Source organism: Triticum aestivum, chromosome 3D, assembly GCF_018294505.1.
Source record: "Triticum aestivum cultivar Chinese Spring chromosome 3D, IWGSC CS RefSeq v2.1, whole genome shotgun sequence".
Classification (NCBI taxonomy): domain Eukaryota; kingdom Viridiplantae; phylum Streptophyta; class Magnoliopsida; order Poales; family Poaceae; genus Triticum; species Triticum aestivum.
The window spans coordinates 282,745,642-282,772,004 of record NC_057802.1 but is presented as its reverse complement, the minus strand read 5'-3'; the positions used below and the strand labels follow the sequence as shown (position 1 = coordinate 282,772,004).

The window sequence follows — 26,363 nt, the reverse complement described above, 5'->3', positions numbered from 1 at the left end:
CATGACAATTCTAGAATTTTAATGAAAAAATTTAATGCATGTATCATGGTAAATTTAAGTAAACACCATGGCAATTTTAGTTTCTGGTTCATGGCAAATTTGAGCCATTGACTGCATTTTTTAAATAATTGACGAGGAATTTCTTTCTAATTATGAACCATGCCAACATTATTTCATGGACCACGGCAAATTTTAGTAACTCTCGATGACAAGTTTATTTTTTTAATTTCCTTTATTATAACATGTCAAAAATTACTTTAAATTTAGAAGGAAAAATAGTTGAACACATACCATGGCAACTTCTGTGTAGACACTATGGTAGTTTATGTGCAATAGACATTTCAACTTTTGACCGCTAAAAAATATTGTCAAAACATATCGATATGAGATCTAGTTTTAAAGTGCTCATCACAATGAATTTAATGGTGAAAATAGATTTCAATCAGATTTTTTATTTAAGAGATAAAAGATTTAAAAGTTTAAAAACCCCGAAAGATTTTCACTAACATTATCTGTTTTTGTCTCAATTTACATGCAAATGTAGAAAGAACAAAAAGGCATCCTCTGTTCTTATCCCTATTTACATGCAAGTGTAGAAAAAACAAAAAGGCTGACGAATTTAATGGTGAAAATAGATTTCAATCAGATTTTTCATTTAAGAGATAAAACATTTAAAAGTTCAAAAACCCCGAAAGATTTCCATTAACATCGTCTGTTTTTGTCTCAATTTACATGCAAGTGTAGAAAGAACAAAAAGGCATCATCTGCTCTTATCCCTATTTACATGCAAGTGTAGAAAAAACAAAAAGGCTAACGTGTCACAACAGGTGGCTAGAAAGACGTTTAGCCCGACCTACTTCAGCCTACATGTATGGACGGAATTGCTTGTGTCACATGTGTGACATTTATCGGGATCCTTTTTTTTGGATGAGCTCTATAAAACAGAAAGTTGGGAAAATACAATAAACACTGATAATTTTATCTTGCTTTCTCGCACTTGCCCTTGAATGTCCACATAAGACATTATTCTAATTGGCTTCTTGTGTCATCGGTGCAATGGGCATTAGTGTTAGAAAAGATAAGAGTCAGTTCTTTTGTTGGCTTCTAGAATAAGTTGGGTAGCCCTATCCAGCTTATTCTAGAAGCCCAATCAAATTTAGAAGCCTATTCCCTTCATCCGATGAAAAGTATACATCTAGAAATATTAGGACAAACTATGAAGTAGAGTAAAAAATGCATTGAGAAGATGCAAGCCACCTTCTCTCTTCTTTTTAATTACTCAACCCCAATGAGTTAAGTGCATGTAAAAATTAAGAAGACTATGTATAGGATGCTATTGATCTTGATTACCGTGTGATGAGATAAAATACTTTAAAATGCACCCCCAATGAGCTAAGTGCATGTAGAAATTAAGAAGACTATATAAAATGCTATCTGGTCTTGATTACCGTGTGATGAAAAAAAATACTTTAAAGTGCATTGAGAAGATAGAGAAGTACTCTTTTGTGAACAAATTTTAAACCCAATTGTACACTTTTCATCAGACGAAGAGAGTAGTAGTTAAGACTTGACTAATAGACTTCTACAATGAAATTTTTAGTTGGGCCTCTAAAATAAGTTGGATAGAGGTCAGTTTATTCTGAAAGCCCAAAAAAGCCAGAAAAAAACTGGCCTAAATCAACACCGCCGGTCACCAATACGTAAACAGCTGTTTGTTTCAAACGCAATAATACGTGTACACCTTTCGTGTGCACGCCTTTCTTCTTATTAATTAATCATATTAACTTTGCTACAAAATGCCATCCCAACTACTCACAGTCACAAGGAAAGTAGAAGTGTAGAACATACTTCACCGGCACAAAAGAAACCAAGCCTGCCACATCAAACTTGCAAGGCTTCCCAATGGATGGATTCTCAAAGAGAACCAAGTCATCGACAGCTGACCATGTTGCAAGAAGGGCTTGCGAGTTAGAACTTCTGGATATGGGGATGAAGACGTCCACGCCGAAGGAAGACTTTTGCATTCACTAACTTGTGAGCTAAATGCACAGGCTTATACAAAAGAAGACTGTTTCTACCAACATGGACCCCGTAGACAAATATACAGCTGGGCCCAAATTAGAGTTAGAATCCAACAACAAAAGGAATTCGCCGTTACAAGAGCTATCTCCAGCAATCTAGAACCAAGCTGCTTGCAAGGTGGTGCCAAAATGGAACAGAAACAATTATCTACCTGACATTGAGGTAACTACAATTAGCTTCAGAGTTAGGGGATGCGGTGCGCTATCATCTGAGCGGCTTCCACGGTACGTAAGACCTAGCAACAAGGCACAAAATTGGAAAATTGAAGTAAATACTGACAATCGCTTACTGAGATAAGCTTGCGATGAAAATACTCAGTTAACTTGAAGATGTCACTGCAACAGCATTAGCATGTTTTATATTCAAGATTCAAGTCCACTAACATAATTAACTTGGCCCTTGCTATCCAGATTCAAAAAAAAAAACAGTCAAGTTATATGTGCATATTCCTTCAAATTTATGAGCAAATTCTGTTACTGGATTATTTTTCAAAGGTGTAGGTCAAAAGCACAATTTACAGCTAACTAGCTATATTAGGCAAACTGCATAATAATTGACGTAATGCAGCACCAAACGTAACTGTTTAGGTCCAGTTCTTTTGGCCGATTCTCCCATAATCTTGAGAATCGAACCTTCACTCACCTTCTCCCAGAATCATGAACCTATATTTTTTTGACAATCCTAGCTATTTTCATCCTAACTAGCTAGGATTGTCAAAAGAATATGGGTTCAAAATTCTGAGAGAAGTTGGGAGAGGTCCGATTCTCAAGATTCTGGGAGAATCACCCGAAAGAACTGGGCCTTAAGCTGGTTTGGTGTACTTGCCTAGACCTATTACGTGTCAATTCCCCAAATTCCAATAGCAGAAAAATAATAGCTAGAAGAGAAATAAAGTGGGAAAGGAGAGAAAAACAAAGCAATGCCAAGAGCTCCGTCAATCTGCTGTTCATCGATAGACGAAGCTCTCTCTTTTTCATCTCGTGCCAGATGTAACAAAAGATTAGTCCTTTTTCCTTCTCGCGAACCACGGATTCCCCAAATTCCAATAGCAGAAAAATAATAGCTAGAAGAGAAATAAAGTGCGAGTGTTATCAGTTCCGTAATGGTTGATAAAACTTATTGTGCAGTTCACAAAAAAACATCTTGATGACATGTGCATGCATTGAAGGAATCAAACATGCTAAGGATTTGACAAAAATATCTTGCATCGCACTCACACAAACACCAAGGAATAACTTAAGGTAAGAGAGGATACCTGTACAGTAACTTTACAACAGAAAGCAATGTTCTGCAGAAGATATCAACCTGGAGTGATTATATCATCATCCTGCTCCCGAATTTGAAGGATGAGCATATAAACTGCCTTGAACATCAGGTCTCTGCTGCTGCTGCTGCTGCTGCTGAGTTTGAAGTTGCAGCCGAGCCTGCTGTTGCTGCCGCTGGGTGCCAATAACATTTCCATGTATAGGAACACCCCCTGACATTTGCCTTTGCAGCATGCCTTGGTTAGGTGCTGACAAGAAAGCTTCATTTCCAACAAAGCTATCTTGAGGCGAGCTAGCTAGCTGCGAGGTCGAGGCAACAGCAGTTGGATCTTGAGATGAATCCTGTTTCCGATGTTGTATAGATGAAACACCTGGGCTACCTGAGTCTGTACTCCTTGCAACTGATGTAGACGGAATTACCTGATTGACTTGATCAACAGGCAACTCGATCCTAACATCGCTGTTCATATGGCGGTTTTGTTGCATCATCAATCTTTGGATATTATTATGTGATGGATTCATGTGCCGCTGTTGTTGCTGCTGTTGTGTAGCCAATTGCGATGATGAATGAACTGGAGCTTGTTGGGAAGCTAACAAGGTCTGGTTGGGAGAACCCTGTATTGAACCTTGATTACCAATATCTGATGATTGTATTGGTGACTGCGGTGTATGAGAAGCATACATTTTTGGTTGATTCCCAGGCTGAGGCACTGATGGAATCAATCCCTTATTACCAGTAAAATACGCTGGGGCCTGCTGCATCATATTTGTATCAGAGACTTGGTTTTTTGAGGTTGCAGGAATGCCGCTGAGTTGAGTACCATCAACTGAAGGATTCTGCTGCGTCATATTTCCTCGGCCTAAGCTCTTCATTAGCTTAGCTTGCTGGCTACCTTGATGCCGTTGCTGTTGGTTTTGTCTTGACTGCTGCTGAGCCTGTTGCTTCTTCTGCTTATGTGATGTACTATTGGCAGGCTGATTGGGAGGAACTGAGCTATCTTGTGGATGTTGCGTCGGGTGCTGCTTCTTATGCTGCGATTGTGAAGATGGGACAGCATTGACAGCAGATTGTGGCTGCGTTTGTGAACCATTCTGCACAGTTGGCACTGCACTAGCTGCAGAAAGTGGGTGCTGTTGTTGGGACATCATGGATTGTTGAATGTGTCTCTCTTTAGCTAACCGTGCATAAGCCTGATGCTGTGGGCTTGACTGGTTTGCCCCTCGGATATGAGAGTGCTGCGTATTTCCAAACATGTGTGCCTGTTGTGGCATCTGATGTGGTTGGGACTGCTGAACAGGAAATGACTGAACAGGTGAAGATGTTCCGGCATGGGGAAATGGTGTGCCACTGAAATGGATAGCCTGGCTATTCCCCTGTGGAACTTGCATCTGAAACTCCTGCACCATCATTTGTCTGTGCTCTTCCGAATTCTGGCCAGGCTACAAGAAACAGAGGTGTAGCATCAGCAATGCCGTACCCCAAAAGAAAAGGAGTTACTCCTATATTTAATCTTAGCTTTTTTTATTAAGTTAAATTTGATACCACAAGTACACCAGGTCAAGCAAACATCACTAACTGGGTCATACCAAAAGAATAAGAGATGCAAGTTGCTAAATGAATCACATTGTAATGAACCAATAGTATCTTACTCTCTAGCTGTGATATCCTTCACAAACTTCTAACGCACCATCTTGAAACGCACATCCAGGAATCACTTTTTATATACCAGAATACAGTCTTTTAGTTCATTCATAGTAGTCGATGAAAATTGAACAATAATATGTAGCTGTTGTGGACATTAGTACATTGCCTTAAAGCAGCATCAGATGTATTACAGACAGACAGCTGGCAAGACGTACAATTGATATGTGCAGGAAGGGACCGACTTGAACTTGGAAAGATGAGCTGGAGACAGGATTGGGAATGTTTAATTCGGAACAGCAAGGATTAGGTAGGTATGGATTCAGATACTCGTATTAGTGGGTTCCTAGTTAAGAGTACAACACCCTGGGTGTCAACCTATGTGTACCCAATCCCTCAGAGCCAGGCTGTCTAACTATCTCCACCACGGTAGGCGGGGACGGTCCATGGAGCTTAAAAAACCGACAGGGTCACCGGTTCTGTTTTTTTCCGGTCAGACCAGCAGTCCAGTCTGGTTTTAAAAAACTATGATGCAAACGACAGCAGAGCAGCCAACTATAGCAACTCTGGCGGACGTAGCAGCAAAGCTCGATACACAAAGAGCAAGCGCGAGAAGAAGCTAGAAGCACTGTCAGAGGAGCTGCCGCAGTGCAGCCAGGCACAACAATGATAGAGATCGACACAACAGGAGCAGCAGCAACATGCCCAAAAGAACCAGGAGTGACCACGATGTTGCTACGAGCAAGGCCTACAGCATTAGCTCCGGCAGCAGCAGCATTGTGTACAGAAAAATTCACATGCGCGACCGAACAAGTCAGTGTCCTGACGCGATGGGCTCTCGCTCTCGCTCCGCTCCCCTCCCGCCTAGCTCCGCGTAGCCCCGCAGCCCCCCTGCCGCTGTCGAATCCCCGCCGGTAGCCCACCTCCCCTCCCCCCAGCCCCTCCGCCGCCGCCTCCTGCCGGTGGCCCTCCCTTCCTTCTCAGCCCTCACCCGTCCCCGCCATGGCGTCTTCCAGCGCTGATCTCGCCGGCCGTGGAGCGACCCTTTCCGACGAGCGCGTGTCCTCAGGCGACCGCAGGCTCGACTCGGGGAGCGAGTCCTCCGCGCGCTCCTACTGCGAGGTGGCGCGCCGCCCCGCGGCTCCTCCCGCATCCCCGGCGCCGGCGCCCCCTGCCAACGGCTCTACGGCGGCGATCCCCAGGCTGCCTGCTAAGCGCCGCCTCGGCCCCCGTTCGGAGGTGCACCGCGTCCCCAACGCCAACGCCACCAACGCCAGCACGGTCGACGCGGACGGGTTCCAGCAGCCACGGCGCAGGCACCGTCGCCGCCGCCCGCGCCAGGGCGCCGCGCCCAGCTCTCCACCGCGCCGTCCGCTCAGCCCCTCCCCTGAAGAGGTGGCTGGCCTCTGCTTCCAGTGCTTGGACCCGGGCCACCGCGTGCGGGACTGCACCAACGAAATCAGATGCCGCCGCTGCCTGACATCCGGCCACGACTCCTGTTCCTGCGACGCTCCCAGTCAAGATGAGGAACGCCGCCCTCGTGCCCTCTCGGGCCAGCCCAGGCCGGCGGCTGTGACCCCTCCCCGTCCTCTGGGCCCCCTCCTTCCGACGCCTACCCAGTCCGCGCCGTCACCCGACGCCCGCCCACTCGAGCCGGAGCGCGTTGTTGTGTCGCACACTGTGGAAATGGAGGAGGCGGAGCGGGTCCTGGCCCGCGCTCTGGTGGCCTCCGTCACCGGCAACCGCCCGCTAGTCTCTGCGGATGAGGTCGCCGCGGCACTCTACGACTCCTTCGGGCTGGTCAATGGAGACTTCACCGTGCACGCGCATCACCCGGAGGATTTCCTGATTCTCTTCGGCTCGCAGACAGCCATGGATCGTCTCGCCGGAGAGCACTTCATCCGCTCCCCCCGCTTCTCCCTCTTGATGCGCCCGTGGAGCAAGCTCGCGCATGCTGGCTTGGTGAGTTCAAATACCGCGTCGAGCTTGAACTCCGCGGTATTCCTACCCAGGCCTGGCACCTCTCCACCGCCGAGCATATTCTCAGTCGAAGCTGCTGGATCGAGCGTCTCCACCCCCAAACTCGCTCCCGCGACGACCTCGCCACGTTCCGCCTGTCCAGGCGCACGCACGACCCCACGGGCATCCGGCGAGCCGCCATTCTGGAGATCGTCGAACAGATTCCCGCACGCTCTAGCTCGGAAGCTCCGTCAATCAGAATTCTCACTTTCCCCATCACCATCTCCATCGTCCGCGCCGAGATGATCCACGCTGCCCTCCCCAACGCACCGGCAGGACAGGGCCCGGACCGCGACCGGGGCGCGGGCAATGACCACGACAACGGCAACGGGCATGGCCGTGGCCGCAAGCGGAGACGCTCAGAGCCGCAGCTCTCCGGCCGCGCTGATGGCATCGCGGTCGACTGTCTCGGCTGGCGCACCGGAGGCCTCACCTCCCGCGCGGACGGCGTCGCCATAGCGGCGGGCTGGCCTGCCGCGTCCGGCGCGGCGACGAGTACGGCCACCCTGCCCCAGAAAGGCATGCTTCCGTGGCCCGGTCAGCATGGGGCCCGCCGCCGTCGTCATCGAGCCAGAAAAGGAAAGGGTAAAAGGAAAGATAAGCCTACTTTGCCTGCGGGCCAGGCTCGCAGCGGTGACGGCGCCCCTGCGGAAGCGCAGTCTGGCTCGTCTGGGCCAGCTGGCGACTCGCCTGTGGCCTCGGCAGCCATGGACACGACCGGAATTTTGAATCCGGTGCCTCCCCCAGAGACCGAGGACGATCCCGCGGGGCCACCTGCTGCCTCTCCTGCCCCTTCGGCCTGTCGGGACTAGGCCGTGCTCAGCGAGGTCCCCAACTCGCAGCAGGCAGCGCAGACGATGACGCCCATCTTGTCGGGCCAAAGTGGCACCCCTCCCGATGCGGATCCTGAGGAGGCGCCAGATGCTGACCTGGTCGCGACCCCAGTCGAGCGCGTTGGATTGGCCAGTGCCGCGCCTGAGCCCCATGCCGCTTCTCCCACCCGCGCATCGGTGACCCCATGCAGGGACAGATCCACGTCGCCCACCCCTGCCCAGCGGGACCCGCAAACGCCCGCACAGCACTGCGCGGGCCCAGTCTCCCCCGGGCCCGCTGCGACACCCGCCAACGCCGGTCTGGCTCGGTCGGGCATGCATGTATCCGGACCCGGTCGTTTCGCCTCCCCGCCAATAATCATGCGCCGATCGCGCGGACCGGCTGCCACCGCCCGCCCCTGGACACTGGGGGACTTCCTCGCCGCAGCCACCAAGGAGCTGAATGCTACCCTGCCGGCGCCCGGGAAGAGGCCTCGCCGGCCTCTTGACTTCGCTCCTCGCCGTGGCCGATCTGCCTCCCCACCACGACCACGCCCGCTGCACCTCCCACGGCCGCTAGACGTGCGCAAGTTCAGGTCCTCCGCACGCTCGGAATCGTCGGGACTAACCAGAAGATCACGGCCGCGGAGATGAAGGCATACGACGATCTATTCGCTGCACCCATCCCGCTGTCCGTGCTGTCTGCCATGGCCGCGCTGGTCGATCGTGAGATCCCAGCCTGCCTGACAAGTCAGACCGCTGCTGCGGCGCACGTCGACCCGGTGTGCGCAACTTAGATCCTCCTGGACGCCGATCCCCCATCGATCCACTCTCTATGGATCACGGCCTCGAGATCATTGTATGGAATGTGCGCGGCCTCAACGCACGAGCGCGGCGCCACGCCATCCGCACGCTGCTTGACACCACCGGCGCCTCCATTGTACGTCTACAAGAAACGAAGATTGAGTTGCTTTGCTCGTCCATTGTTCTTGACACGCTTGGCTCGGAGTTCGACGATTACACATACCTCCCGGCGCTGGGCACGCACGGCGGCATCCTCCTGGCCTGGAAAAGCAGGGATGTGTCCATCTCTGACACCCTGTTCACCAACAACGCGATCTCGGCCCGCGTCGCCACGGCCGGCGGCACGCCGTGGTGGATCACCGTTGTTTACGGGCCACAGGATGACGTGGCCAAGGTCGCCTTCCTGGAGGAGTTACGCGAGATTAGAGCGGACTGCCACAGCCCGTGGATGATCTGCGGGGACTTTAACCTCATCCTCCGCTCCGAGGACAAGAACACGGACAACCTCAACAGGCGCATGATAGGCAAGTTCCGCCGCCTCGTCAACGACCTCGCGCTCAAGGAGGTATATCTCAACGGGCGACGCTACACGTGGTCGAACGAACAATCCCTCCCGACCCTGGTACACCTCGACCGAGTGCTGTGCACGTCGGACTGGGAGGACGGACACGGCGAATGCCATCTGACATGCCTGGCGTCCGTCGTATCGGATCACTCTCCCCTGCTGCTGGACTGCGCCCCCCCTCCCGTGCTGCACCGCAGGTTCCATTTCGAGGATCACTGGCTGCGCCTGGACGGTTTCCACGAGACGGTGGCCGCGGCGTGGGGTTCTGTTCACGAGCCCGATCCCTTCCGTCGCCTTATGTTGCGCCTCCAGGCCACGGCGCGATGCTTAACGAGCTGGAGTGCCAAAGCGGTCGGCAACGTGAAGACCAAGCTAGCCATCGCGAGAGAGCTTATCGCACGCTTTGACAAGGCCCAGGAAGACCGAATCCTCACGCCCCCGGAGGATTGGCTACGCAAACAGATGAAAATCTCGTACCTAGGACTGGCTTCCTTGGAACAGACGATTGCTAGACAGCGCGCCCGCATCGCCTCACTCAAAGATGGTGACGCCAGCACCGCCTTCTTCCACCGGCAATGCTCGTTCCGACGACAGAAGAACCGCATCTTCCGCCTCTCCGTGAACGGCCTGCTGCTCACCGACCACAATGAGATGGCCGAGGCTGCTTTCCGGCACTTCGACGCCCTGCTTGGCACGGCGGTCGAGCGCGACCACACGCTGGATCTGTCGCAGCTTATCGACGGAAGTGATCTTTCCAATCTTGATGCGGCCTTCTGCCCGGAGGAGATTTGGAAGGCAGTCAAACGCCTGCCCGCGCATAAGGCACCCGGGCCCGACGGCTTCAACGCCGAATTCCTTCACGCGTGTTGGAGTATCGTCAAGCAGGACTTCATGGACGTATTCCAGCAGCTCTTTGAGATGTGCGGCCGCGGCTTCTGCAAGCTCAACCAGGCACTTCTAACTCTGCTTCCGAAGCGCGCCGACGCCCTAGAGCTGCGAGACTACCGGCCGATATGCCTCATTCACATTGTGGCCAAGGTCTTCGCCAAGGCCCTCTCGCTCCGACTAGCTCCAAAACTTGACCACCTTGTCAGCCGCAATCAAAACGCGTTCATCCTCGGACGGAGCCTCCACGACAACTTCATGCTCGTCCGGCAATCGCTCAAGCTATTGAGCCAACTTGGGGCCCCCGGGTCATGCTCAAGCTTGACCTCACGCGCGCATTCGACTCCATATCCTGGCCATTCCTCTTCGAGGTCTTGCGCCAATATGGGTTCGGTCATCGCTTCCTCGAGTGGATTGCCATCCTCCTGTCCTCGGCGAGCACCCGGGTCCTGTTGAATGGTGTGCCAGGACCTCCGATTTGGCACAGAGAAGGGCTGCGGCAGGGCGACTCCCTGTCCCCGCAGCTATTCGTGCTCGCGGTTGACACCCTCGGACGGCTGATTCGACGCGCCCACGACTCGGGCATACTCTTGCCGCTGCACCCGCGGAGGCCTATTCCGGCTATATCTTTATACGCCGACGACGTCATGCTATTCTGCCATGCCACGGAGAGCGATATAACTGCGGTCAAGGAAATACTTGGCCTGTTTGGAGGAGCGTCCGGCCTCAAAGTAAATTACGCCAAGAGCTCGGCCACGGTCTTGCATTGGGAGCAGGTCGCCACTGAGATCATCACCGGCCTGGGCTGTACGACCGCTGCGCTCCCAGTCACCTACCTCGGCATACCCTTGACGACGCGCCGCCCGTCCGCCGGTCAGCTACAGCCCTTGGTCGACAGGGTCGCCGGGCGCTTGCCCACCTGGAAAGCATGGCTTATGAACAGAGCCGACAGGCTTGCCCTAGTCAAGTCGGTTCTTTGCGCGAGGTGCACCAGCTGCTTGCTTTTGCCCCCACGAAAAAAACTCTGCGGCAGCTCGAGAAGATTCAACGAGGATCCCTATGGGCTGGGCGAGCCGTCGCCAACGGCGGTCACTGCCATGTGAACTGGCGCCTTGTCTCCCGCCCCCTCGAGCTTGGAGGTCTCGGGGTTCGCGACCTAGAGCGCACCGGGCTTGCGCTCAGACTGCGGTGGCTATGGCTCTCGCGAACAGACAAGGGACGCGCCTGGCAAGGGCTGGATCTCCAATTCCCTCCGCACGCTCGTCGACCGAATCAAGGAGGAAGCTGGCTCCTGGGCTAAGGCCGGAGCGGCAGGTCTTAGAGTAGTCCTCCCCCCTACATGGGATGTGCACTGAGCCTTGTACCTGATTCTCGCTTTATTCGTCCTAGGACGACTGTAACTGACCCCCTACCTATTCAATGAAAAGAAACGCAAGGTCTTTTGCGTTTTCTCGAAGAAGAAAAAACAGCATTGTGTACAGATGTGACGTGTGATTCTGCAGCAGTAGCAGCAAATGGTGCCAAGGCATGGACTTCTGGGAGAAACGAAACCATGGTCGCTAGCCTGCAGCTTGGGGACAAGCTGCTTGTCCAGGAGGGGTGCGTTGTGGACATTAGTACATGGCCTCAAAGCAGCATCAGATGTATTGTGGCCAACCGGCCGGCCGGCAAGGTGTGCAACTTGTATGTGAGTTATGTACAGAAAGATACGCCCAATGAGATTCAAAGAGTCGGCTAGGGAAGAGTTCAGGAAGGATCCGACTTGAACTGAGAAAGATGAGTTAGAGACAGAATTAGGAATGCTTAATTCTGAACAGCAAGGATTAGGTAAAGTATGGATTCAGAGACACCCTAGGTGTCAAGTTGGGAGGTATTATAAATGTGCAGGTCATGTAAGGTTTGGAAATCAAGCAAGAATAACCAATATGATCTCACCCAAAATTATTCTCTAGTCTCAATCTATGTCTACCCAATCCCTCGCTGCCATGCTGTCTGGATATCGGCAGCATGGTAGTTATCTCATTGTTGACCAGCAATCACAACAGTAGCTGGTTTGTCATTCTTAGACATATAGGAGGCCAAGGAAGGAGCAGGGTGAAAGTGGTTTTAGCATAACTTAAAAGCTGGTTTGTCATTCTTAGACATATAGTAGGGCAAGGAGAGAGCAGGGTGAAAGTGGTTTTAGCATCACTTAAAAGAGCAAGTGTCAATACCCATGAAGTCTGTGGGCTTCTCTCCAGATGGAAAGGTAATACGGCCTGCTCAGAAAACAACCAGCAAACATTTGCTGCAGGTTGTCTGGGACAAGTATTGGCCTATATGGTAAACCAACCAGTCTTGGCAGTAAATGTTGGAAAAACACTGTTTTGTTTATATTGGCACTGTCAGAGATGACGTGTATGACCAGACAGTTGTTAAGGATCATCAGTTAACCAGTACATCATTTTAGCAAGAAGGAAAGACAGATGGCATGCATAGTACTTTCTACTAAAGTGCTTCTACTAAACCGGTCAGTGCAAAAAGGAGATACACTGAAATTTACATATCATAATATAATATGAAAGGGGATGCGTACCCGAATCATCTGCATCGGATCACGTGGCCTCAACATCGTATTTCCAGGGCCAGGTACAGAACCAGGGTGAAGATTTACCGAGTTTTGCATGCCTTGACCACTGGATAGCATGTTTCCAGATGAAACCATATTTCGCATTCCTGGGGAACCAATCCTTGGAAAACCCGGCCTTGCAACAGGTGCACATCGAGCAAGTCCAGTCATCATTCCCATACCATTAGCACCAGGCATCATTCGAACACCACGATCAACTCCAGCGGGCAACACACCAGGAACAGAAACTCCAGGCTGCTGAAGATTTCTGCCATTAACCATATGAGTATACTGAATTCTTTGTTGTTCGTCGCCCTGTAAAGAGGTAGGTCTAGGCACACCATACCTTTGAGCATACATGCAGAAACAAACATTAAAAGACAAATTTATTAAATATCAGCTAGAGAAGACAACAGGGTCATTTACCTAGCCGGGCCATTCAATGTTGAAGGTGATGGCAAACTGCTTCCTAGTACCATACCAGGAGAACCTGATAACCTTGGGTTCACATTTGAAGTTGGAAGAGCAGGACTAATTGAACCGTGATGGTTCGGAAGCGTTAACACATTTGTATGTGATCCCGGGTAACCAACAGGAAGTGCATCCGGAATTGAAGTTATTGTGTCACAAAGATCAAGTGGCCTATAAATGTTTTGAATTAGAAAGAAGCATAGAACACAAAATGACCAGCAGTAGCTGGATTAGATAAGAATACACTGAATAATATAGGGGGCGCCAATTAACATCTAAAAAGGTTAGTTTGAAGTGTATGCACATACGTCAAAATGCCACCAGAGAAGTTGCTTGTGCACACTTGAGAAAGTGCAAGAACATGAGAAGTATGAAGTGGATTTATTGGCTTAAGCTCCTGCATTTCCCCCTTAATGACCAAAAATGAATACACACATAAAGGACAGACAGAGACGAGAATCATGTCAGCAAGCAAATATTGATAATACTCAATGAGAACGATAAACAAAAATAACACAAAAATTACAGCAAATTGGAAGGAAACATCAGAAAGATTATCAGACCAACCCAAGTAGCAAGGTTTAATCAGGAATTACATTTACATTGAAAAGCATGCATACATTTCCTGTTTGGAGGAAATATCATATCGTGATCACTGTACCCAAATTGCCATACCCCTATGGCGTATCAGGGTGTGACTTGCAAACAACTGTTATGTGGTTTCAAGTGAAAATATATTGCTTCAACCTAGCGAAACCTAATCAAGAAACGGCGCAATATCGTCAATTTATATTTATACTTGATGTTCTTCCAAAAATGATCAGGGAAAAAGGTGAGTAAACTATGTAGTTTACTTAAGATCAGGATCAGTGGTCACCAGATTCCGCACAAATTTGGTGGCCAGTTTAGGTACAGAAAACTATAAAGTGAGACTCGGCAAACCTAGTCCTGCCCAGAAATAATCCTTATTTCAGTCAGAATCAGAAAACAAATCACAGAGGAAAATTATTAAGCAACTATTGCACTTGTGGCTGAACCAGAAAAAGGATAAGTTCTGTAATGGCAACTTTTTCCCCAAAATTTTGTTCATTTTACACAGGCAAGGGATCTTATAAATGTGCATAATACTCAAAGTCTCGAGCGTCTACGTGAGTGATGCCCATTTTGGAAAGAGAAAAACCTGGCTCGTGTGAGCCTGCGTGGCAAAGCCCCAGACTCGTGAAAGTATGGGGCCATTTTGACTCAACTCCACAGAGCGTCTAGGGGTATATATGATACATCAAAAGTAAATGGGGAGAGGATAGCCAATCTTCACAAACCTAAAATGAGGATCAGCATTCTCTGCATATCCAACAGCAGCAGATGATTGTCCTTACAGACAGTAAGGAAGGCATAAAACAGCATAGCAAAATTACCAGGAAAAGGAAACATGGCTACTACGACGAAGGAAAATGGCAGCTATGCCTCACGCAAAATCAAGTCAGTGAGAGGTTTTCAAAGGAAGATAATACTAACCTTTCTGCGACATGGATGCAATTTCTGCCCAAGGAATATTATTTTCTCAAAATGTGTCTTAAGAGTCTCTTCCTCAAACGGTCCTTGAAGGCGCTGAAACAGCTGTCTGGCGCTGCCCTGATATTCACACGAGGGATTCATAGTGTTAATTGTTCAAGAAATGACATTTTGTGTGCATCTCCGTGCAGCTTATTGGACAAGAAAAGGTGGCCTTATTCGTGAAATTTATAGCGATCAATAAAAGCTGAGCAGATTTACAGAAATCCTATAGCCACTAATCAAGGATCTAGCAGTTAATATCATTTCCATAAAAAAAGCTACTCCATCCGTTCCAAATTAAGTGTCGCTGATTTAGTACAACTTCTGTACTAAACCAGCGACACTAATTTGGAACGGAGGATAGGTATAACATAAATGAGAGAGCATACCTTCGGAATGCCAGGTAATGTGGATTGATAGTGTTGAGATGAGCCTGAGTCATCTGCGCTGTCAGCGCCATCACCAGAACTTCTATCCGTCAGAAGCTTGTGACGGTCCTTACACTCATCAGGCCTTCTATATATACACTGCAAATATCGGGATGGAAGAGTCCACCATTAAGGCATTAAGTAAGAAATTGATGACCAATGTTTTAAAGCCACCAGAATATGGTGAAAAATTTCATCCATATACAAGGAAGAAAGTAGTAATATTCAGCATTTCTAAAAAGAATTAACGTCAATCAATCATAAGTAAACGCTAGAAAAGGAAAATGGAAACAACATGGCTTAGATATTGCCTAAATAACATAATTACCTTCAGTTGGACAATGCTATTCAGTGCGTCGCTCACTAGTTCCCAGTTTTGACCCATATCATGTACAAGCACCACAAGAGCCTGGTTTTTTTTAAGATGTTAGCAGTTTTCCGCAAAATGTTGCAAGATCAAGTAATTTCAAACATAGAATAACCTGATCCTCGAAATTTGACCATGGACTTCCAGGACCGGAGTGGCCAGCAGTCATCTGAAAAAGAGATCAACATTTCAGTAAGTAGTTGATGAGCAAAATGCCAGAGCTGAGGTGTTGGCATGATAAATAAATATCTTGGCTCAACTAAAACAGTTAGGCTGGAAAAACATGAGGCTAAGGATCGGCTAAGTTTTGGCTCAATGTGGAGTCGACAGCAGCGATCTGACCAACAGATCAATATTTCAGAAAGTAGTTGGTAAGCAAAAATGCCATAGATGGCTGTGCTTGCATGCTAAACAATAATCTTAGCTGAAACAGAAAACGTTAGAAATAAAAAAATTGGCACAATTCAACAAGGGTCAGGTCAGACTGAGCTCATTTCTAGTTTAATTGAGCATGAAATCAAATTTGTGCTAATTTTGATCTCAACTGACCTTTGCTCAGGCTGGGAGCACAAATGATGAATATGCTAAATTTAAAGGTAAAAATCCTAAACATACTACTGAGCCAATTCAAGCAGCACAAAAGTTAACAATCATCCCTCTATTCACGCTGGAGAACTTCATCCAAGCCAGAAGCCCAGAATGTAAAATGAGGCAAGCTCATAATAAGCCTGGCTGTCTTTTCTTGAACTCAATTAGTTCCCAGCCCTAGTTGTGACATAAGGAAGCGCATTACAGTTCAGCAACCAATGAGAAGGAAAAGCTTCCTGGGATGTCTGTCTTTTCTTGAACTCAGTTAGTTCCCAGCCCTAGTTGTGACATAAGGAAGCGCATACTACAGTTCAGCAACCAATGAGAAGGAAAAGCTTCCTGGGTAATTGGGCAGTCCATTCAGTTACACAAGAGAACCAAAAGGCCAGAAACAAAAGAGGAAGCCAAGCATAGGATGAACTTAGTTATCTACTTGATAGTACTACAATCAGAAGTACATAAACTAAAAAAAAAGGGGGCAGCCCGGTGCATGCAGCTCCCACTTGCACAGGGTCCGGGGAAGGGTCCGACCACTTTGGGTCTATTGTACGCAGCCTTTCCCTACATTTCTGTAAGCAGCTTTACCACTGCGCCAAGGCTCCCCTTCCAGAAGTACATAAACTATTAACATCAATTTGGTTTCAGCAAATAATGAATTCAAACTCAAATAGTTTTAATTGCTAACAAAGAAAAGTAATGCATGTGCAAAGAAAAATGGTTTTCATTTGTAAAGGAAAAGGCGCAGCACAGTAAAACAGTGTCTATGGCTATATGCAGATAAAGGTGCAAAACATATATACGACCAAAATGTCAAAACATACGAATACCTTCAGTGCTTTACTTTTTCTTCCACGATCCCGATTAGTGATGATCTTTATAATCTTCGTCGGGTTTACCATGTTACTCATTTGTGATGCTGCCGGAGAAGCCAGTGGGCCAACTGGTGTAAGAGCCTCTAATGAAATATCTGGCGCTTGATGTAACAGTTTACTCTTCTTAGAAGCATGCTGACCATTTACCACTGTTAATAGATCAGCATCTAACATGTCAGAAGTTATTCTCGTGCCCCCTCAAATAAGAACCAATAATTATCATGTTATATGCCGATAAAAATATGATGTCTGAAGCAGAGACAAAAAAAGTTACCAATATTCCCATTTGAATCAAACTGATTAGCCTCCTGTCTTTTCTTCAAATAATCCTTCTGGTACAGGAAAGAGACAGTATCCAGAAATTAGAGAAACTACATGCTTACTGTAGTTCTATTCAGAAATGTTTGGTGGTACTGAACTTTGGAGGCTCACAGTGCTGCATAGGGTTCACTACACCCTACAGTACTCTCTTAATCTCAAACTAGAATACACTCCATAACTCATAAAGGATGACTGAAAATCTGAAATCAATCAATTGTGTTATGCTATAGTTCACTTGCGTGCCTTCAAACATCATTTTAGCATAATGTTCACTAGTTTGTTGCTAGAACATGTATGTGTAGCCGCTTCAAAATGACTATGGGGCTATTTGGAAGAATTGTATTCCTTGCTGGAGTATCAGTATTCAGTTTGACTTTACAGACAGATTGACCAAGCACAACCTAATGGATTGACCGTAAGAATGTTGGCTGCTTAATCACATACAGCTAAACATAATACCTGCTCATATTGAGCAATCAAATCAACCTGAGGCCTAGGATCATGGGCAATGGCCTGAAACATAAGCAGAATAAACTTTCTCTACCAACCACAGTTCACAGAACAATGAAGAGAATTGCATTGAGAATCTGACCTTTCCAGACATCAAGGTATAGGACTCGGTCACACTTTGTGGTGCCTTGTACCCGGGGTGCTTAGGCTTTTTCTTCTTTTTAGACTTAGTAGACACCTCACTGCCATCATATATAAATTGTCTGTCAAAGTCAACAGTGGATTCAATATCTGCATTCTTCCTGGGGACAAAACCGCCTTGTAATGAACTTTGATCATCTTGGCAGGAGTTTGTGTCTCCACTAGAGGCATCTGTTTTACTTGTGAACTGAGGGGTTCCGGCAACACCAGCAGAGAATGGGCTTGCAACTCGCTGTCTAGCAGCTGTCCGTATGCGTTTTGTAGGAATGGAAAGGAAATCCGGAGGTCTTTTACTATTCGATAAAAATGGATGGTTTCCTGGCTTGCTCTCCGAGCATGGATCATAAGGCAGGTCAACACCATTATCATACGGCCTTCTGCCATTCATCCTCTGCTGTTGTTTCTTCTTGTGACTCGATTTCGATGCCAAGCCACCATCATATGTCTCAGGCAATAAATAAGTGTATGCCTCAGCTTCATCATCTTCATATGCATTTTCCCTATGTACATCTAAACAAAAAAATGAAACATTGATAAGAAGATTGCATCACGTTACAGGTATTGAGAAGGAGTGGTATATAAACCTGGAACATAATCGCATGTAGATGGCTCATAATCCTCCTTGTGTTCAGTGTTAACAAATTTCTGTAATACAGAAATAGTTAATTTGACAGTACATGGATACAAAAGAAGTTAACTTTGGAATATAGTAATAAATAGAATGATGCAAGTAGTAAACATGGAGACTTATATGTGTAATTCCTCAATTTATAGCATAAATGTTCTTGTTAGTGATTTAACATTGAAATGACAACTGGTAATATCAAATGTCCATTGAGCCCATAACACCAATTAATCTCTTGAAAGCAACAGAACACTAAATTTAGATGTGCAAGAATTTTGTACACTCCACGACTGAAGCAACTGAAATATTTGCCAGGACAAACACTAAGTAGATTTTGTTTGAGCAACAAAACACTAAATAGTTAAAGCCCCAATCACATTTTAACAGAACTCCCACAAGATGGAAAAAGGGCATAATTGCTGCTTTGGTGTACCGAAAGTATCATCTTACCTTATTATAAACAGATATACACCCCACAGACTCTCTGTATGTGTGCATTGCACCAGGGGCTACCTCATAAAAGAGATTTGTCTGAAAGATAGGAAATGTATCATTAACCAATATTTAGGCAAGTTATTTGTGCATGTTCTTCTCATACTAACAAAAATGGTACCAGGCTTTATTAAGTAAATCATATAGAATGAGATGGAATGCAAAAGGACGTAAAGAAAGAAGGAAATTGTCAAAACCATAGAGCCAGATAGATTACTTCTGAAAGTTCATCTGGCACTTTTAAAATGCCAAAATCATTTAGCCTGTCTGGAGTTGATGGTGCTTCAGCTAATGAAAGACACTCAGACACATTACAGTTGAACTCCAGAAACCGAAGAGCGTAACTCTGAATATAAGAGTGGTGAGACCACCTAGGCTTCTCTTGTTCAAAGGATTCGTCACCCTGTTCAAATTCCATAAATCACATCAACCTTGCACTTGCAACTTGCAAACATATCAAGCCTAATAAGTCTACAACAAAGTTTATGCACTTCAAAAAAATGACATGAAGCAACATTTGTAGCTATTTCATTCTGAGGCTACAAGAAAGCCAAAACCACCCTAGCCGTTACATGTAATACTCATCAGAATCAACGAATATGGAAAAAGAATATAAATAAATGATTAATGTTTTATTGATTTTTAATACCAGTTCTTTTTCTGCTTTGGTGCCAGCAAGCTTCATTTCTTCAATCCCCTTTGATTTCTCTATTTGTGACGCTTTAGGAATCTCACCACTAGTAGCTCGTAAAGTCTCAGCTGAACGCCAAAAATTGATTATGCCCTTGGCCAGAATTCTAGCAGCAGATTTCTGCTTTCTGTGAACACTAGCTTCTTCAAATGCTGCTCGGCCACTGGAAGCAATCCAGTTGCACATCTGGGCTGCAGCTGTACTTCTCCACAGACGCTCCTATTATATAGGATATAGTTAGGTTACATGTATGTAATAACAATGTTAAACAACAACATAAGAAATCTTACAGCTCATATGAGTGCAATGAAGAAAATAAGATCAGTTGAGGAAGTACCTGCATGAAATCATTTGCCATCCAAGCCATCTCCTCCAGAACAAATTCCCAGTGACTTTTCCGCTTCTTCTCCAAAGAAATATTGCAAAGAGCTTGTTCACCAGCTCTCTTAACGTTCAGCTGTCAAGTAATGACTTCCTTTTCAGTAACAAGAATACTGGCATAAAAGGAGAGCATTATATGACCGTACCTCTATAAACCGAGCCCTTCTAAGGATAGAATCTTCATATTCCTTCTTTATCATAATAGGATCTTCACATTCCTTTTCCGTAACTGTTGCATCATTTCGGCTACATTTTGTAACATCGTTGTCAAAGTTACATGTAGAATATTTAGTTGATAGCACAGGATTAGGCATATCCTCTGTGAGCGAAGCAGGGGGCACATCAACAGAAGCCAACTTATCGGAACCACTCAAAGCACTGGAACAGTTGTTGTTTCTATCCAAATCAGAACCTGCCTCCTTAGTCACTTTGTTGTGGTCAGAAGTAGCAGGACGTCCTGTATCCTTTTGCGTGTCAGCCACGTCGTTACAAACTTCAATTTCATCTTTCACAGCAGTGCAGACTTCTGGATGTACAAGAGTACATCCGTCAACCACAGCAGTGGGGCTGCTACGGCCTTCCAGTTGGTCATCTCTTTTGTCGTCGTTATCACCAGGTACTGTGTTACTCAAGCCTTCATCAGAATTTTCACCAACCTTCACTGATACAAAATTAGCATTTTTACCTGAATGCTCATCAGTAGTCTTGGTGGCATCTGTACAAGTTAGATCCACTTCATTTTCATTAGATCTAGCAGTTTCTATGGCTGGCTGCAGAACAGAAGCCTCATTTTCGATATCAACTGCATGAGCATAAACCATTCTTTTGTCAGAGCAGCTGATGTCTGCCTTTTCAGGAGTATGTGCTTCTCTAAAGATTTCGTTGTGTGTAGATGGCAAAGAAGCTGTCCTTGAAGAAGCTTCTTTTGTAATAGCATGAGGAGATTCGGCAGAAGCAGCTGCACTAGGCATCTGGCCACCTGCAGCATGCTGTGAATTATCAAACACGCTGTTTGATGAGATTTCGGGAGCTAGAGTAACATGTTGGTTGTTCGTTATTTCCTGTTTTTCTTCTTGCTTGCCTTCATGAATTGCTTGAACACTGCCCATCTTCACTGCCATTTGATTATTTGGCGCATTATTCAACATATCGTTACCATTTGAACTTCTCGGTATTGGAGCCGCACTGGATGAGGCGCCATGATCATCATTTTTTGCTTCTTGTACTACACCTTTTGCATCTTCCCGGTGAGAACTTAAGGGAGGAACTGGTGGAGACCTAATAGGCACAGTATTTACATTCTCCCTGCTTGACTTTGACCTGCGTCGAGCATACGCTTGGCTCTTTGCCCCATGGCGGAACAGACCAGAATCTTCAGCTTCTTTTGTGTTATTCTGGCCATCATTGCAAAAGGACATCTCGGGTTGAGGTGTGTTACTTCTTTTAGTGCCGCGTTTCACAAGTTTCTCCCCACCTATTTTGCTGGTATCTCCATATAAAAGCATAAGATTATCAGCTGTGTTGGCTTCACGACATGAACTTCCTGGTCTGCCACTACTATCAAACGAATCTCCATGAGGTGATGCAGCAAATGTGAAACTACCTTTTGCTTCACTGCAGTGCAAGAAAGAACTAAAGGCTTAAATCAACCAATAACAATGTAAGTGTTATCACATGACAGATCAGGAACTAATTATCACCTCATCACATTTTGTTCGGCTATCTGATCTGTGACAGAAGTGGACTGTACACTCAGCGACACTACATGTCCAAGTTTGAAATCCAAGGGATTGCCTCCCTGCATGATAGGTGAATAAACCAGGGGAAAATGAAAATGTACAACACCATATGATGATGTAGTTCGCACGTACCTTAACTAAAAACTCAAGCTCCCTCCTCCGTTCTTCACGGACATCATACTCCTGCCTGAAGTTTGTGTACAGAAAGGTATCAGGTATCCATCAAAAACGTAAAGTGAAGAATAACATGGTGGTAGATGTACCTCAGCTCCTCCTGAGCTTTCTCTATGGCCACACGGCGAGGGGAAGTTTTTGTGTCAGTGCTCAGACCACATTCAACAATTCCTCCCATAGAGCACGGCTCAGTATCCACTTGACCACAGAAGCAGGCTTTGCCCGTACATCACTACAAGCGCATTTTCTCAGAACTCCAAGCCATCAAACGAGCATGACCTCCTCACAAATTCGCAAGACACAATAAAAACCTGACCTGTAAACCGATAGACCGTCATAAACAACAAGATAACTACAGAAAACAATAATAAACAGAGCTGCGAACAAATAATTGATCATGTAAACCAGAATAAAATCAATCCATACTAAGAATCAAATTAAGGGGTTTTATAAGCACAATAATTGCCCAGCCAAATATGACATGCGTCATCCTCTGCCCAATGGAACGAGCATGCGCAACGACATTACAACCTTTTGCATTCGAACAAAGCACACATAACAACAGATGGCTATCCTGACCAGTATCCGTTCATACACAGTGCATGCCCTGCATAACTGGGCAAAACAAATATCACATTTTCATCTATATTCCACGTCATCTCACACACTTGGAGGGACACACCGTGCCAACATCCCAAACCACGGCGCAGTTCAACCCCACCCATGCCAACGACTACTGCATACACACTGCCGAATACATAGGGAAGACTAGCACGGGCATTCCTCCACGCGTAACACAAATGAAGCGCAATTCAAGAGCAACAGCACAGTAACGCCACTCGAACATGTCTCCCCCCCCCCCCGCAGCACGGTGCCTACTCAACACCTCAATTGCGACCCTAGGCGACGGCGGAAGGCAGAAGGGTACCGAGACGGGCATTCGATGTAGCAGGGGACGCACCTACGCAGCCCGCACCGGGAGCTAGGGTTAGGGTTTGCAACGGATGAGCCTGGAAGAGACAGGTGGTGGGTCCTGGCAATAGGAGGGGCTCCGGAGGAGGCCACCGAAGATCTGTATTGCGGTATTAGGTTGCCGGAGGCAGTGGCGTCGACGGAGATCAGGGACCGGTGGATTGCTCGCGGGGCGGTGGGGGTGGTTCCTCGTATGCAGGCAAGGCCACAGGAGGGAGGAGGGAGAAAGGGCTGCCTCCGTGCGTGCGGGTGCGGGCGAACTGGTGCGGTCTGACCCGATGGCAAGGCCACAGGAGGGAGGAGGGAGAAAGGGCTGCCTCCGTGCGTGCGGGTGCGGGCGAACTGGTGCGGTCTGACCCGATCGGCACGGGATTGGGCTGGCCTTCGCGCGATCGGACTCGTTGGGGTTGTAATTCGCGCATCGCTCTTTTTTTCCTCTTTTATCTTTACCTACTAACTAGCAAATGTGGCCGTGCGTTGCAACGGGAGAAACAAATGCTTGCACGCCTCACCCATCCATGTTGTCGATTCTAATCTTTGCTGCCGTCACAAACGGTGACCAAGTTATCCATCTATTCAACAATGGTGGGTGGCCAGTTATACAAAACATTTGTAATAATGTGACCACTTGATGAAATTCCAGTTTCCACGCAAAACACGGAACCTTTGCGAGCGCAAAATGTGATCTCTACGCTAGATATGCGATTGACAAAGAGAGGGAGATGGGGTTTCTCGCGTCAGATAAGTCGTCCATTGCTATCCATGATGCTGACCTCTATCTTGATGGTGACAGCCCGGACGGGCGGAGCCCCGGCCATAGTTGAAACATGTGTTTGTCTCTAGCTCCTACACCACGATCTCCTTGACGTCCAACGTGATAGAGCCGGACCATAGACACCTGCAATTTTTTTGTATGCGCGTCATCTTTTTTTGCGGGAAATTATATGTGTTATATCAATGCACAAAAAATCTAAAAACTATATTGAAAGTGAATAGTTTTTTTACAGCATATTAAAAGTGAATAGTTAGTGTGTATATTTGCTCGAGTAGTGGTCTGAGAATTAACATAATCATAATATAATTTCTTAGTCGGTACAATATGAGAAAATCATGTACCGTCGGGAGTGAGAAATCACACTATGTTGATTCGAATCCTTCCGCACAAATCCTCGCCTTCATTAATTAATTTAATTAATTCACTTATTTAATCAAGGCGTCATCTTGCATGTTCCAGGAATCCCTCTCCATCTTCCACTAATTAATGGACTCCCTTAATTAACTCTAATCAGCTGCCGATTTAATTCCAGATGCCCGGATCTCTCTCTCTCTCTCCATTAATCCAGATGCATCGGCCACTTATTATCCTCTCCTTATTAATCCCGAGGCGCTTATTGATTCTAACTCGTACTCATATATAAATTGGTGAAATTATAAGCAAAGAAGCGAGGTGGTACTATGTAATATATACAAAACCTCTTTATAGTTCACACAAGCATGATGTAGACCAGTTGGATTTATGTAAGGAAAACTGATGGCAGGTTGTGAGTTCGATCCCTTGTGGCAGCAGCTATTTTTTGCTGGATTCGTTGTTGGGCCACTCCGAGGCGTTCGCCGTGCTGACCCAGAGGCCCAAGCGGGCCCATGTACGCGAACTGTTTTTGACGACGTACGAAAATCCTGTAACAACGGACGGACGAAAATCTCGTAATGGCGGACCAAAATTAGGGAGGAAGCAATAGCTCTTTTATTATTATTAGGTAAAGATAAAGATAAACCAGCTATTACCTCTAGTTGTCCGTTGTGGTTGTTTTGCAAAAAGCCCCCTCAGTTTACAGGAAATCAACCCGCAGTCCCTGTTTTAGTGGCATCCAGAAAAAATGTTTGACTTTAAAAAAAAAACCTATAGGCATTTCAATTCAGTCCGCAGTCCTTTCCTTTCTCTTATCCACTCTACGCCGGCGGCTACGCCCATTCCGTCGTGCGCCGGCGGCCGCCGTGCCTCGCGCGGGAGGATGGAGTGCGCTCGCCGGGAGGATGGACGGCGCGGAGAGGCGGGATCGCTCCCGAGCTCCTGTGCCCACGCCTCGCGCCTCCTTGCACAGCTCCGGCGGCCACTCGCCACACGCCGTCGCCGGCGACCACAAGCAGCGACCGTCGCACCTCTACGCGCGCCACCCCGAGGCCCCAGCCACGCCGCGCCGCCGTCCTCCGCAATCCCGGCCTCCTCCTCGACCTCGCCTCTCCGTGCGAACAAACGGCGTCGCCGGCGACGGCCACGGCCACCGTGCTTGAGCTGACGGGCGCCGACCGCACGGGGCTCATCTCCGAGGTGTTCGCTGTGCTGGCCGACATGAGCTGCAGCGTCATCGATGCCAGGGCGTGGTCGCATCGCGGCCGCCTCGCCTGCCTCGTCTACCTGCGGGACGAGGATGTGGCCGCCGCTGGTGTGGAGCGCATCGAGGCCCGCCTCGCCCCCCTCCTCCGCGAGACTCGGAAGCCAGCGGCGGCGCCGTGGCTGCCGTCCCCGCCGGCTCCATCCCGCACGCCGACCGGCGTCTCCACCAGCTCATGTATGCCAGCGGCGACCAGGAGCGCGCATTCCCAGCTCCCTCGGTGTCTGTCAAGAGCTAGGCCGAGCGCGGGTACTCGGTGTTGAACGTCCATTCCACAATCATCTCTTGTACAGTGGCTGAGGAAGATCCAGGAAAGCAAGAGCTGCGCAAGAGGGGGCAGGATCAGGAAGAAGCACGGTGATGGAACCTTAGCAGTAGACCAAGTGCAGACATGTACATAAGGGGATCCGATTACGATTAGATGATGCAGACCATGTCCTTGTCCAACAAAACTCGATCGAGTGTTTGACCCGAATTGTTCCTTTCTGCTATAAGAAGGAAGAGTACTACGCTGGAATCTCCATCACGTTAATTGTCGACGAAACATCCAATGTTTCCGCCGAGTTCGCAGCAGGAAGGAGCTCCGAGTTCGCCAATGTCTCCTGCGGCGTCTACACCAGAGGTATGCTTCCCTTGAACCCTGTTAACACGTTATGAGGATCCATGGCCTCTTCTTCTATTTCTTCAGTGCTACCATCTTGCTCGTCAGAGGAAACTGGTGCAGTTTCTGCTGCATCTTCCTGACACTGGTCCTCAACCAGCTTGTTTTGATCTTCGTTCTGTAGATCCATGTCCTCCTTTTCCAATTGTTGAGTGGGTACAGCAGTTTTGCATATCATCACCTAATTGATTGCAAACAAAATTCTCATCAGTTCCAGATACGACAGTCAAGAGCGTCACAGGAGGAAGAAGCTCCGAGTTCGCCGGAGGTACGCAAACATTCGTCGAGCACTCCAATGTCG

General features: G+C 47.5%; 1 protein-coding gene across 3 annotated transcripts; it reads right to left on the bottom strand.

Moving 5' to 3' along the window:
• Positions 1-1,715: 1,715 nt before the first annotated feature.
• LOC123078446 (chromatin modification-related protein EAF1 B) lies at positions 1,716-23,298 on the bottom strand. Of its 3 annotated transcripts, none has more exons than XM_044500954.1 (22): positions 22,998-23,298; positions 22,126-22,352; positions 21,995-22,049; positions 21,824-21,921; positions 20,270-21,737; positions 20,080-20,199; positions 19,701-19,961; positions 19,269-19,454; positions 19,010-19,090; positions 18,519-18,579; positions 17,876-18,444; positions 17,237-17,294; positions 16,918-17,111; positions 15,618-15,671; positions 15,464-15,544; positions 15,097-15,234; positions 14,669-14,785; positions 13,462-13,562; positions 13,109-13,324; positions 12,650-13,028; positions 3,338-4,787; positions 1,716-2,317 (listed from the first exon to the last, which is right to left on the bottom strand). In XM_044500954.1, exons 2-21 carry the CDS (start codon positions 22,212-22,214, stop codon positions 3,405-3,407), a joined length of 5,709 nt encoding a protein of 1,902 aa, XP_044356889.1. In that variant the 5' UTR covers positions 22,215-22,352; positions 22,998-23,298; the 3' UTR covers positions 1,716-2,317; positions 3,338-3,404. The 3 variants fall into 3 exon arrangements, with proteins under 3 accessions (XP_044356889.1, XP_044356888.1, XP_044356890.1); XM_044500953.1 differs by having other exon boundaries at positions 22,965-23,294; XM_044500955.1 differs by lacking the exon at positions 1,716-2,317 and adding an exon at positions 2,326-3,145.
• Between the last annotated feature and the right edge of the window lie 3,065 nt (positions 23,299-26,363).

What these genes read in the sequence shown, in the direction of transcription:
- LOC123078446 (XM_044500954.1), bottom strand. Translation starts at nt 22,214, where the DNA reads ATGGGAGGAATTGTTGAATGTGGTCTGAGCACTGACACAAAAACTTCC. An exon ending in AAAGCTCAGGAGGAGCTGAG is followed by an intron (nt 22,050 to 22,125) that starts GTACATCTACCA and finishes CACAAACTTCAG; the next exon opens with GCAGGAGTATGATGTCCGTG. An exon ending in TTCTCTGGTGGCATTTTGAC is followed by an intron (nt 13,325 to 13,461) that starts GTATGTGCATAC and finishes AAACATTTATAG; the next exon opens with GCCACTTGATCTTTGTGACA.